The 13,221-nt window shown below is 44.7% G+C and overlaps 1 protein-coding gene across 2 annotated transcripts in view; it reads right to left on the reverse strand.

Moving 5' to 3' along the window:
- Positions 1-13,221, reverse strand: part of SH3PXD2B (SH3 and PX domains 2B) — a 127,793-nt gene that overhangs the window by 95,334 nt on the left and 19,238 nt on the right. For both annotated transcript variants that reach the window (XM_054038117.1, XM_054038115.1), the window contains exon 2: positions 12,286-12,366. In XM_054038117.1, coding sequence (XP_053894092.1) covers positions 12,286-12,366 — 81 coding nt within the window. The remainder of the gene's footprint in view (positions 1-12,285; positions 12,367-13,221) is intronic.

The following is a 13,221-nucleotide window of genomic DNA, read 5'->3' on the forward strand; positions in this document are numbered from 1 at the left end:
TTGCTGCAGGAGGTGCGCAGCCTCCCCATTCAATAGTTCCATTCAATAGTTCTGAATGACTGGACATTCCTGCTACATATGAGACTAGAAGTATTAAATAGACCACATAAAAAAACAAATTGATGAGATGTATAACTGTAGAGGGCTCCTTGGGACAGGGACATTCTAAGGAATTTTTAATGCTCCCACAAACATTATCTGGGTATCAGACCTTGTCTATTCATGCCAGTATGGTGCTATGCAAATAGAAGGAAGGATGGTTCAGTGGTTATGTCACTAGCTGTAGGACTTGGGAGACCAGTTCAGGTCCTTGGTCTAGGAGCCTTCCGGTGTGACCTCAAGCAAGTCACTTGGGGAACTGAGGCAGAGAGGCTATCTGTAAAACAGGGATAATAGCACTCCGCTACTCACAGGGTGCCTTAAAGATTGTGAAGTGCTCAGACCTTATGGTAATGGTGGCCTTAGAAGTATCTAAGACATGGTGCTATGTAAATATTATGCTAATGATTCAATGGGGCCTAATTATTTTGTTAAAACTGAGCACTAACTCTTGTGTGGCTGATTGAATACAGACCAGGTAGCAAGTCTGCTGCACCAGGCCATGTTTCTTGACCAAGCTGAAGACCTTTTGCAGCAAGGGCTTGTGCCACAGTATAAACTGCAGGTTCTGGTACCAGACTGATTGGATGCGCAGAAGAGATTTGGGGACTCTCGTCAGCCAAGATCCATGCAAGTCCCATAAAAATCCCTGCGAGCAGCTAGTAACTAGATCCTGTCAGTCAAGTGCACCAGGGCATTGGCTCAGAACCTCAAGATCTGAGCCACGTAAGCATGATGCAGGTGAGAGAGGGGTCACTAGACAAGTTTGTGCACTCCAGATTATCCTGTTCAGACTCAACTTCTAGTGGCATGGCTGAACATCTAGAGCTTCTTTACTAAGTGGCTGTGGACTGGAAGGACATTAGCTCATTCTCTAAATTGCTGCTATGAGACATGAAAAAATACACCAATCCCCAGCAAAAGAGCTTAGCTCAGTCTCAGAGGAGAGTCAACATTGTTGTTGTAAGCTACCCATCTTCCAGCCTCCTCCCTATGTACGTTACACCAACACAGGCTCCTCTCAGGTTCACATCCACTGAATAACGTTTAACTTGTACCAGGTTACCCACAGGGCTGGAAAACAAAACATAGCGATAATCCCACCCCGACCTGCTGCTGCGGCTCTACCAGATTTTCACAGAGGAGGTTGAAAGGAGACTCAGACTGTTGAATGAATGGAGTGTGGTCCCAGAAACCAGCCTTGCTCCACCTTGTAGTTAAAGTACCAGCTCCCAATAACACATTTTAAAGGGAGAGGGAGCATAGCATGGGCCACGCTGAGGCAAGACAGAGCCCACAAAGGATCCCAGAGCCACTCACTCAGATATTAGATAGACACACCTGGGAGCTGTATATGTGTGTGCAAAGAAGGAGTTGTAGCTGGTGGTCAACTGAGAGAGGCAAAAATTGAAGGCTGTGTGAACGGCTGCTTGTGATCATTCAGTTGCAATGATCAAACATTACTTTCCCAAAAGCCATTTCCCTCTAGCATTGCTATATTCGCCCCCTACACATACTGGGGCTTCTTTATTTCCAGAAGGAATCTCTCCGATATTTCCCAGAGGTAGGCATTACTCTCACACAGCTCAGAGCACCACTTGGCTACAGGTAGAGAATGCAGCAGCTAGTCAGAATGCCAGTCAGAGCCAATTATAACTCAGCTGACCTGCCTTGCGCGCGCTCTCTCTCTCTCTCTCTCTCTCTCTGAGCTGCCAATGCTGGAAAGCTATAAATGGAGACATTTGGAGAGAAAAAATAGACAGCCAGCTTTTAACTAGACTGAAATACATTGGACTAAGTGCACTTTGTGGAGGGAGAGAGTTAAAAAAAAAAAAAAAAACACTGACTAGGATCTTGAATCTGCAGTCCAAAAAATAAAATTAAATTAAAAAAAAAAAAACAGGACTGGTTTCTTTTACAGAGACAGATATGGACCTTCTTTAATGCATCGTGTTCTATTTCAATTTAGAAAGTTCACCATTTTATGCTGCTGGATATAAAGGCTTGAGCCTGTGAATTTGCAACTCTCAGTGAAGACAGAGACCCACAGACACAGAAGGAGAAAGAGGAAGGGGACTGACTCACTTGTATTTGGTAACAGGATTTTACTGTATGATGTAGTTGGGATTCTCTTGCTTCAGGTCGTATCATTGCTTGGCTTTTATGATGTCACCTCACAGGATATATATCCTGCTGATTTATTCTTGTGGTTGGGTTAAGCCACACACTGCACAAATGGCAATACTCTGACTTGACAGTCTGCAATTTAGTTGAATTCAATAAACCCTGGGGGCAGGGGAGGGGGGGGGGGAATGAACTGGTGAAATATAAAATTATTTTCCTCCTTCCAAACTATGCTACTGAAAGAGTCTATTAGCAGTTTCAAGATGCGAGAAGACATGTATTTCCCCCCCAAGATAGACCTACTGATGCAAAGCATCTAAGAATGCTCAGCCAAAGCCCAGCATAAACTGCCACCACCATGCCCCACTTGTTCTAACAGTTGTGATGGTGGCATGGTCTAGTGGTTAGAGCAGGAAACCAAGAGTGAGAAGAACTGGATTCTTTTTCTGACTGATGGAGACTTGTTCGACTTTGGGCACAACCCTTCACACCTGTACTCCTCACTTTCTACAGCTGGAAAATGGGGATAATATTTACTCCACCTTTGTAAAGTACTATGAGATTCCCAGACAAATGGTGCCAAAAGTATTATTGAATGAGAGGGACAAGTAGCACAGACACAGGGGAATTGGAAGGGGAAGGGCACTGCCCACTATATCATTCCCTCCAGCTACTGCCCAGAACATAAGTCTCATTTTACTGTTTCAAGAATCCAACACATGTGATGGGATGACAAGGAGAACTCTCCTCCCGTGCGAGAAAGCATCTCTGGGCCACTTTTAATGTAGCATTTCATTGAAATGCTGCAGATGGATTTTCAAAGATGTAATATACCTTTTTCCCCTTGATGTGTTTACATACAGCTGAAGAGTCCCTTTGGGAGGGCTGATCCGGCCTTTCCGTACAGAGGACTTGCGTAGGCCACTGCCATTGGCCAACTCTTTCATAAGCATAGGCATCACTTCAACCACCTCTTTTTTAAAATATGAATTTGTTGGCCTGCAGGCTGCAATACTTGCTCCAAGCTGAAATAGCTCCAGGTGGGTCAGCTTTGCAAGTTTCCCGTTAGGAGCTTAAAAAGGATTGAAGTGTACAGTCACATAGCGAACCAGGAAAAACACTTGAGGCAGACAAAGTGGAGTGAATATTGGAGCCAAGAGGATTTTAAGTTTGCCTAAATCTTCTAATTTTATCCAGCCTTGCCCCCCATTTTAACTGTACATCAAGCATGCAATCTGGACTACAACCCTTTTCCTTCCCTTGCCCTCTGAATTAGATCTTAATACATACGAGCCATCATATTGGATCAGACCCAAGGTCTATCTGGTGCTGTACTCTGTCTCTGGCAGTAACAAGTACGAGTTGCTTCCTCTAAAGTATCAAGAACCCTGCAGCAGGAAGTTATGGGATAACCTGCCCCTGTATGTATTTCTTACTCTATGTAATTACAGGTTGGCTTCTCATGGCATTTAACTGCATGACAGAAAAAAATTCTACTGCTTCACTGCTAGGAGGCCAGGACCCTGACTCGCTATCTCACCTACTCATGTTGGAAGGGAGGCCCTATACAGAATAGTACTACACCTGAACAATGAAAGCCTTCTGACCCCCCGGCTGTGCTCATGAATCCATAATAAAGGGGGAAAGTTGCTTGGTTTTCTTGGAAACAAGATGCAAACCAATACCTATTTCAAACCAGTGAACTTGCTTCCTACAGGGCTTATGAGGCAGCAGTTTCAAAAGATGCTTTTTAAAGAACCCTATTAAGTTTTCCTTGGGTCCTCCATAATTCAACATTTAATGGAAATACCGTGATAACTGGAGGGGGGGGGGGGGGGGGGGAAAAAAAAGGTGGGCTGGAGCTTCTCCAGAACACAGTGCTGGAGGAACTCCTCATGGGCACATTTAGATATAAATCCTTCTGCCTTGGTATACAAAAGACAACCATTTAGGTATCTGGTTACTATTCTTCATGCCTGTTAAAGTTTCCACCATGTCTGCCAACCTTGATTAGTGTCCCAAATACCACTGGCACCATTACAAGCATCTGCGTTGTTGCCTGTATTTCCTGGGAACACAGTCCCTCTGCCCCCAATAGCTCACATCTGGTGCACCAAGTGCTACAGTAGGAACCTCAATCATGTTCTAACAAAACCATTCCTCTGGCCAAAAAAAAGGCAGATTTGAGCCTATGGGGAATTCTAGTTAAGTTTTAATTTGATAGATACATGATAGATGTGGATCACTGGTCTACCTGTCTAATAAAGAAGCTGATAAGCTTCTTTTAGGAAGCTTTCATGTAGTGCCGTTGTGTTTTCTGGGAGAGGGAGAGACCCAGACATAACCACCAATCCTTGAAGTTGTCAGTACCCCAAGAATATACCATAATCCTCCTCCTCCAGAGCATCATCTGCCTTGCTACCGTGCATGCTACTGGCGGGGAGAAGAGAACAGGATAGGTTGTACTCATGGGTGGGAAAATAACAGTGAGTGCTTCTCAACAATTCATGCTACTAACACAACCGCAGTGGAAATTTGTTTATAGGAATGAGGAAGTGGGTGGTGTTGGGATGGGAGCAGAAAACAGAACAAAAGGTTCATTAAAGGCCTCACTCACACATCAGCTTATTCTGAACCTTTACATTCATCACAAAGACCTCAGGACTTGTGCGAATGGAATAACGGATAGCAGTAGCAGACTGCTATGCTCTGTGTAGATCTGCTCTAGCGGGTTATGAGACACATAGTGGGTTTCAGATACCTGCAGCCAGCAGAAGAATGGTGAGACTCAGGAACCTTGGGTTCCATGCCATGCTCCAGAGGGGATGTGCTCTAGAGGGCACAGACTCTTCTGCCCGTTCCCCCATCCAAGCAGGACCCCTTTCAGTCCCAGCAGCTCCAACCTGTCCTCATCCCAGTCCTGTCTCTTTTCTACCTCTGACTCCTTATCCCAGTCTCCACTCCTCACTTTTCTCATTCCCCCCCAACCCCCTTATCTGATCTGTCTCTCCCCCAAACACTGGCCTTCAGTTGCTACACCCTACCCATATTCCCCATTGGCTTTGAGGAACAAATTTCCCTCCCCAGGCTCTTCGTCCAATCTCAGTCCCGCACCCTTTGCTCAGCCAGTAGTACCAGTTCTCCTTCCACACGCCTTCCCCTTGTCAGATCTGTCTCTCCTCCCTTCTTCATACCTTCCCTCTGCCCTTCCCCAGTCTGGTTCTTGTCTCCTCTGTATTCGAATCAGACAGCTTCCTCCATGTTGCCTGGGCATCAGAAGGGTCATCATTGAAAGAACAGGAAAGATAGCTGCCTGGCTCTCAGTTCAGGTTCCTGGACTTGCAGCAGCCCATAGTTGCAACTGCAGGAAAAAAAAGTCTTGTTTGGCCCTGGGCTGGAGCATGCCCAGTGTGGATGGAATCTCTGAGGAATCAAAGAAGTGGAGGGCTGAAGGGGACCTTGAGAAGTCATCACGTCCAGCCCCCTGCGCTGAGGCAAGACCAAGTAAACCTACACCATCCCTGACAAGCGTGTCTCCAACCTGCTCTTGAAAACTTCCAGCAATGGGGATTCCAAACAACCTCCGATGGAAGCCTATTCCAGTGCTTAACTATCCTTAAGACTTAGAAAGTTTTTCCTAATATCTTGTAGCAGATGAAGTCCATTACGTCTTCTCCATCTTCGCTGAAGGTAGGACAATTGATCACGGTCCTCTTTATAACAATCCTTAACATATCTGAAGACTTATCAGGTCCCCCTCTTTTTCTCTCAAGACTAAATATGCCCAGTTTTTTTAACCTTTCCTCATAGGTCAGGTTTTTTCAACCTTTTATCATTTTTGTGGCTCTCCTCTGGAGTCCTTCCAATTGTCCACATATATCCTAAAGTATAGTGCCCAGAATTGGACACAGTACTCCATCTGAGGCCTCACCACCGAGAGCAAGGCTCCACGGAACACGTGCAAACTGATTTTTTTCCCCCAAAGGCTTATCACTTGGCCAACATCTGGGTGGATTTTCCTGGGGACGGCAAAAGGCAAATCACCCTCCCACACAAACCAAATTTGAAATTGCTGCTCAAAGAATTGGTGGGGGTTGGGTGGGAGAGGAGGAACAGCTTTTCAAAAGAAAAGGTTGCCACAGTTTTTTAGTATGGACAAAACAACATTTTCCCCTAGCCTCATTCTCCGAAACAGCTAAACTATTTTGCTGAAATTTTACCAAAAAAATTCAACCTGTTCTAGACACCCAGCAAACAAAATTTCTGCCCAAACATCTGGCAAAAGTTAAACAATTACACAGGTCTTACTATGGGATGGATCAGGAAACATTAGGCCCACTTAGAAACATAAACCCATGTCTTTCACAGTGTTAGCAGAGTGTCTTCCACTCCTCTCCTTTAAAGCCAATTTCCACAACACCATGGATTTAAAAATAAGAACACCAGGAAGTGTGTGTGGTAATAGGGAAGGAAGGAAAATCACACTTCATTCAGCAGAAGTAAAAAGGAGTTATTTGTGTGTGGGGAAGGCAGTTTTTGTTTCCCTCCCCTTTCCAAAAGACAAGCTTTTATCCCCACCCCATACTTTTGTAACTGCACTGTTCTTCACCCCTGGAGGGGCTGGGGGGAGAAAGAGGTCACACAGCTCTAGTTGCGATCCCAATGCAGGGGAAGACTGTGACCCTTCACCACCATTACTTCACATCCAGTTTACAAATAAGAATGCAAGACAGGCTACTAAAGAAAAGGGAAACAAGATGGGTGACAGTGACAGATCGGCAGATGAGAACTCTGAAGACACTGTGCTTCTCCTATGCCACCCCATGCCCACCTGGGTTGAGGAGACGGCCACATCTGCTTGGGTTTAGCAGGGAGCTGGGTCTTAGAGCATCAATGAAAGACGAGAGGGTGAAATGAAGGAAGTGACTGAGCTCCTGCGCATGGTTTCCTGCCTGACAGCTGTTCCCTGTTTATTTACTTTGGTATTTCCTTGGTTACGCAAACAGCAGCCCACAGTTTAACTCCTGCCTACACCAGCGGCTGTGCATTTGCAGGATTTGTCTGTTTAATTCTGCTGGGAATGCCATGAAATGGAGGTACTGGGGAATAGGGAGCTGAGCACAAGACCTCTAAGGTCCCCCTGCAGGAGTCCATTGTTGTGCCAGCTGGGTCCTGCTCCCTATCACCCATCTGGGAGTGGCTGGGATCTAGAAAAAAGGTAAAACAGTGAGGTGGCAAAATCTGCAGATCATAAAAAATTACTCAAGACAATTAAGTCCAAAACAGTTCATGAAGCGTTACAAAGGGATCTCACTAACTGGGTGACTTGGCAACTCAGTGGCAGATGAAATTCAATGTGACAAATGCAAAGTAATGAATATTGGAAAACATAATCCCAACTATACATACAAAATTATGGGGTCTAAATTAGCTGTTACACTCAAGAAAGATCTTGGAGTCTCTGTGGATAGTTCTCTGAAAACATCCACTCAATGTGCAATGGCAGTCAAAAAAAGCTAACAATGTTAGGAAACTTTACAAAAAGAATATATAATAAATCAGAAAATATCATAATGCCACTATATAAATCCATGGTACACCCACACCTTGAATACTGTATGCAGTTCTAGTCGCCCCATCTCTCTCTCTCTCAATAAAAAAAAAGATATATTATAATTGGAAAAGGTACAGAGAAGGGCAACAAAAATGACTAAGGGCATGGAACAGCTTCTGTATGAGGAGAGATTAAACAGATTGGTACTTCTCAGCTTGAACAAGCAAGGACTAAAAGGGGATATGTTAGAGGTCTACAAAATCGTGACGGGTGTGGAGAAAGCGAATAAGGAAGCACTATTTACTCCTTCACTTTCTTGACCCAAAGAAATTAATAGGCAGCAGGTTTAAAAACAAACAAAAGGAAGGTTTCAGAGTGGTAGCTGTGTTAGTCTGTATCAGCAAAAACAACGTGGCACCTTAGAGACTACCAAATTTATTTGGGCATAAGCTTTCGTGGGCTAGAACCTACTTCATCAGATGCATGAAGTGAAAAATATAGGAGCAGGTATAAATACATGAAAGGATGGGGGTGCTTTACCAAGTGTGAGGTCAGTCTAATGAGATAAATCAATTAACAGCAGGATACCAAGGGAGCAAAAATAACTTTTGAAGTAGTAAGAGAGTGGCCCATTACAGACAGTTGTCAAGAAGGTGTGAGTAACAGTAGGGAGAAATAAATATTGGGGAAATTAAGTTTAGGTTTTTGTAATGACCCAACCACTCCCAGTCTTTATTCAGGCCTAAACTGATGGAATCCAGTTTGCAAATTAATTCCAGTTCTGCAGCTTCATGTTGGAGTCTGTTTTTGAAGTTTTTTTGTTGAAGAATTGCCACTTTTAGGTCTGTTATTGAGTGACCAGAGAGATTGAAGTGTTATCCTACTGGTTTTTGAATGTTAGGATTCCTGATGTCAGATGTGTCCATTTATTCTTTTCAGTAGAGACTGTCCGGTTTGGCCAATGTACATGGCAGAGGGGCACTGCTGGCACATGATGGCATATATCACATTGGTACATGTGCAGATGAACAAGCCCCGGACGGTGTGGCTGATGTGGTTAGGTCCTATGATGGTGTCCCTTGAATAGATATGTGGACAGAGTTGGCACCAGGGTTTGTAGCAGGGTTTGGCTCCAACGCACAGTCAACCTATGAAACTCATTGCCATGGGATATTATGAAGGCCAAAACTATAACGGGATTCAGAAAATAAATCAGATAAGTTCATCAGTGGCTATTAGCCAAGATGGTCAGGGACACAACTGCATGTTCTGGATTTCCCCAGCCTCTGACTGCCAGAATCTGGGAGTAGATGACAGGGGATGGATCACTTGATCATTACCTGTTCTGTTCATTCCCTCTGAAGTATCTGGCACTGGCCACTTTGGAACAGGGCCGGATTAAGGTTATGAAGGGCCTAAAGCTAATGGGAGGGAAGGGCCCAAGTATGAATTACATATTGGATCTTTCAAAAGAACAATCCAACCAAGGCTTCTGTAGTGACAGCCTTGTTATATCAGGTCTGGTGTAGAATGAAGGGAGAGCTTCCTGTTTCGTTTGCATGTGTAAATCAAGCAAACCTTGCTTATTTTTTTCCTAAGTGCTCAGAGTTTAGGGGAGGAAAGTGAATGAGATTCTGCTTATATCAGGTGTGAAAAAGCAGAAGGGACCACACAAAAAAAAAAAAAAAAAAATCTATTCTTGTGCAAAAATCTGTTCCGCCTGAAGTCGATAAGGCTACACAAGTGTAATTATCAGCAGGACTTGGCTGGTGTTCTCTTTCCCTTCTCAAATCACACACATTCCATACTTACCCAACATTTTCCACTTGGGAAAGAAGTTAGTTTGAGTTGGGGCAGAAAAATGAGGACTAACTTTAGGTTTATTTAGCTTAAAGTTTTGGAATGAAACTCAAAATAAATCAAATGTGAGGTACTTTTATGATGGCTTGGACTCCTAGAGAACCAGCAGATGAACAGAACCTGCCTTTAGCCTATTCAGACAGTCTTTCTATCATAGCCTGCTAAGAAGTGGATTTAAAATCCTTGAGGGAGAGGGGATGGAGAAACCTACAACACTGTGTGTTGAGCTTCCTCCAGTGCTTTTGCAACCCCTTAAAAGTACAAAGAGGTGTTGGCCTGTGGAACTAGGCTGAGCATAAGGAAAGAACTTGGTTGCCTGTGCATCCCAGTACAGAAGAATACACCAAAGAAAAAAATTGGATTTCTTTGATTTTTGGTACAGTTCAATACAGTATTGAACACAGTGCATCATAAATCTGAAGCCCCCCCCCCGCTGGAAGGTACTGTAAAAGTTAAAGTATTGGTATCCAGAATGGGATGTTTTGTTTTTCCTACAAATGTGTGGGAATTCGTTCCTTATAAATGGGAGGGGCAATAGTTCTGGCTGGAGCTGGGTAGAGTGTGTGCAGGTTCTGCGCAAGATTCCCACCCTACAGCTCTGGTATTGCCTCTTCCCCCCCGCCATCCCCTTGCCCTGCCCTCCCCTCACACAGGCACTCACCAGTTGTCCAGAAATGGGACCCAGCACACATACATAGAAGAAGACAGGCACTAGGACCCAGAAGGCAGCGTCCTGGAGCTGGCTGCCAGCCTCAGCCAAGGAGAGGGACAGAGGGAGCTTCCTCCCTTCCTGACAGCTAAGCAGAGCTCCAGAGAAATTGGGCATGGGGAGGTGCTGGGTGGGGAGATAATGCCAACACTCACGGCTGGCACTGGTTCCCATGGTAACCGGATTTTTAGTGTCCGGTCACCAGTGTTAACCGTATACCTGGCAGTGTGTTCCTGCAGCACAGGGAGACGCCAACAGGAGGGACCAGAAGCAGCAGGCTGCCGGCTCACTGCCACCTGAGTTCTTTCCAAGCCACGGCGGGTTGCTTTGCCTTTCCTGCTGGTAGGAATGCTCCAGCTCGGCTGTGTGAGCAAGCTTGCTCCCCCTCACCTGGTCCCGGCCGCACCCCCTGCTTGACCAGTAGGGCCTAAAAATAGGAGGGGCTTAGGCTACAGCCTTCTGGTTAATCTGGCCCTGCTTCGGAAGCCAGGATACTGGGCTAGTTGGACCAATGGTCCGACCCAGTATGGCTGTTCTTATCTCAATCCTCCTCTACTTCCAAAGGACATGGCTATATATAAAAAAAACCAAAAAGTTATAACAGAACAAAAATACTGCCACTTGAGAATCATTTTCCTGCTCCCCGTTCAGACTAAGCCTATTTCCAAAGCTGATTGAGCTAGCATGCTAAAAATAGGAGCGTAGCTGTGACAACAAGGTCCGTCCGTCCTGTCGCTGAGCTGCCCCGAGTACAATCCTGTCCGAAAGCCTAGGTATGTACTCAGTGTGTTACAAATAGCAGTGTAGTTGTGGCAGTATGGACAATGGGACGGGTTAGTTGCCCTGTTGCTCATGCTGTCTAAGCTACACTGCTATTTGTAACGCACTAAATCAGAGCTAGTGCAGGTATGTCTACCCAAGCTGGAAATCACACCTTCCAGCTCCAGTGCAAACACACCCTATCTGTAATCTCTGTTAATTCAGTCAGCTCCCCAAAAACCTCCATTTAGGATATGGTAACAATTGCTATGGAAAACAGCAAAGAGTCCTGTGGCACCTTACAGACTAACAGACGTATTGGAGCATAAGCTTTCATGGGTGAATACTCAATTCGTCTGACAATTTCTATGGAAAGACATTGCATCAGTCAAAAAAAGGGACAGGGACCTCGTAGTCCAAGTCACAAGGAGACAGCCACAGATTATGAAGAATGGTGTTTAGCATCCACAGTTGGCCAATGAAGAACATAAAGGCAGTAGAGAAGGCAAAGACATGAGCATTCCATTCATCCAGAGCGAACGTTCACCCTGAACAGGGCTGGAGCCAGTTACGGTCTTAATGCAGACTCCTGAAAAGGCACTGAGAAGCAATGTTAAGTCTTTAGAATGATCTCCCTTTAAGGCTGGAGTCCTGATAAATTTCAGCAAGTGACCTTAACTCTCCCCAAATAGCAACAAGAGGCCAGAGAGTGCAAACTGCAGTTTAGACACTGAAAGGATGATATTCCCAGACTGAACAAAGTTAGATGGACTTCTGGTAGGTAAGAGCTATTATCTCTGTACATCAGACATCTAATGAGGGAAGCAGTAGAAAGACAATATTGGTAAATGCAGAAGCTACAGGGCACCTGTCATAAAATAAGGAGTGTCTCCCTAACCCTCTGTCTGTGGTTTCTTAGCCACTTTCACGAACTGACGGAACTGTGTATAAGCAACGCTGCATAGTTCAGCTACAAGGCAGTCTAGCCAATGGCTTGGTTTTCAAGGGTTTTTTTTTTTTTAATGTAATATTTACACAAGACACATATTAGACTCCTAAATTAAAACATGACAAATCTTTGTATAATGCAAAAAAGGAATACAAAAATGTAGAATAAGCTATATGTCCTTGTATGGGAACCTCAAAAATCAAAAAACACAAGGGATGTCAAGGTTCTTACCTGCAGGTCAAAGAACTTGCTGTACCGTCGATAAATGACTTCTGTGGAACCATTGGACCACGTGACTTTGATTATATACACCTGTGGGGGACATAGAAGGAGATTAGGGAAGAGTGTTATCAATAGAACAGCCTGCACCATTCCTACAATATTGGAAGTTAGGGCAGCTCCCAGAGTCCCACTGGTAGATCCCAATGCAGTAAAGCATCTCTATTAATAAAGGACTTAAGCACACACTTTAGTCCCACTGAAGTAAAAAAGTTAAACATGTGCTTCAAGTCCTTTCCTGCAATGGAGCTTAATGAATACTTTATCCAAAAAGACACCACAGAGAACAAAATGTTCAATTCATAATTGTGACCCAGATGGTTCACTAGTGGCACACATGGGCATTAGTCACTGAAGAGATTTCAACGGTTCTGTAAGATCACAAACATCAAACATAAAATAAAACAAAATCACACCACCACCAGACAGGTCAACAGTTAGTAGCTACACCATCATACCAAGCATGGTCAAAAGGACACGTCTACACCCTCCTTCCTGCTGCCTAGGCTTTGGAGCCCGAACTCCAGCTCCAGCCATAGCTTCAAAGTGCTGTTTACACAGCGATTTTTAGTGCACTAGCACAAGCCTCACTAGCCCAAGTCTCCTGATCTGGGCTGGTAAGCTTGCTCCCATGGACTCCAAAATATGTAGGAATATTCTTAGTGCACTAGATGGTTACTCCTGAGGGTATTGTGTGCCAAAAAATTAAAAATCCTCCACACAATATTTCTGCAAAATACTGCAAATTTTATTTGTCAAATAAATGTGGAGGCTCCAGCACAGCACTGGGGAGCACAGGCCACTGGCTGCACAGAGGTGGGAGATCACTGTGGGACCTCCTCTGGGACACGGACTCAGCGGTGAGGCTGCACCCAATCCTAACACAGC

This window comes from Malaclemys terrapin, chromosome 8 (genome assembly GCF_027887155.1).
Source record: "Malaclemys terrapin pileata isolate rMalTer1 chromosome 8, rMalTer1.hap1, whole genome shotgun sequence".
Classification (NCBI taxonomy): domain Eukaryota; kingdom Metazoa; phylum Chordata; order Testudines; family Emydidae; genus Malaclemys; species Malaclemys terrapin.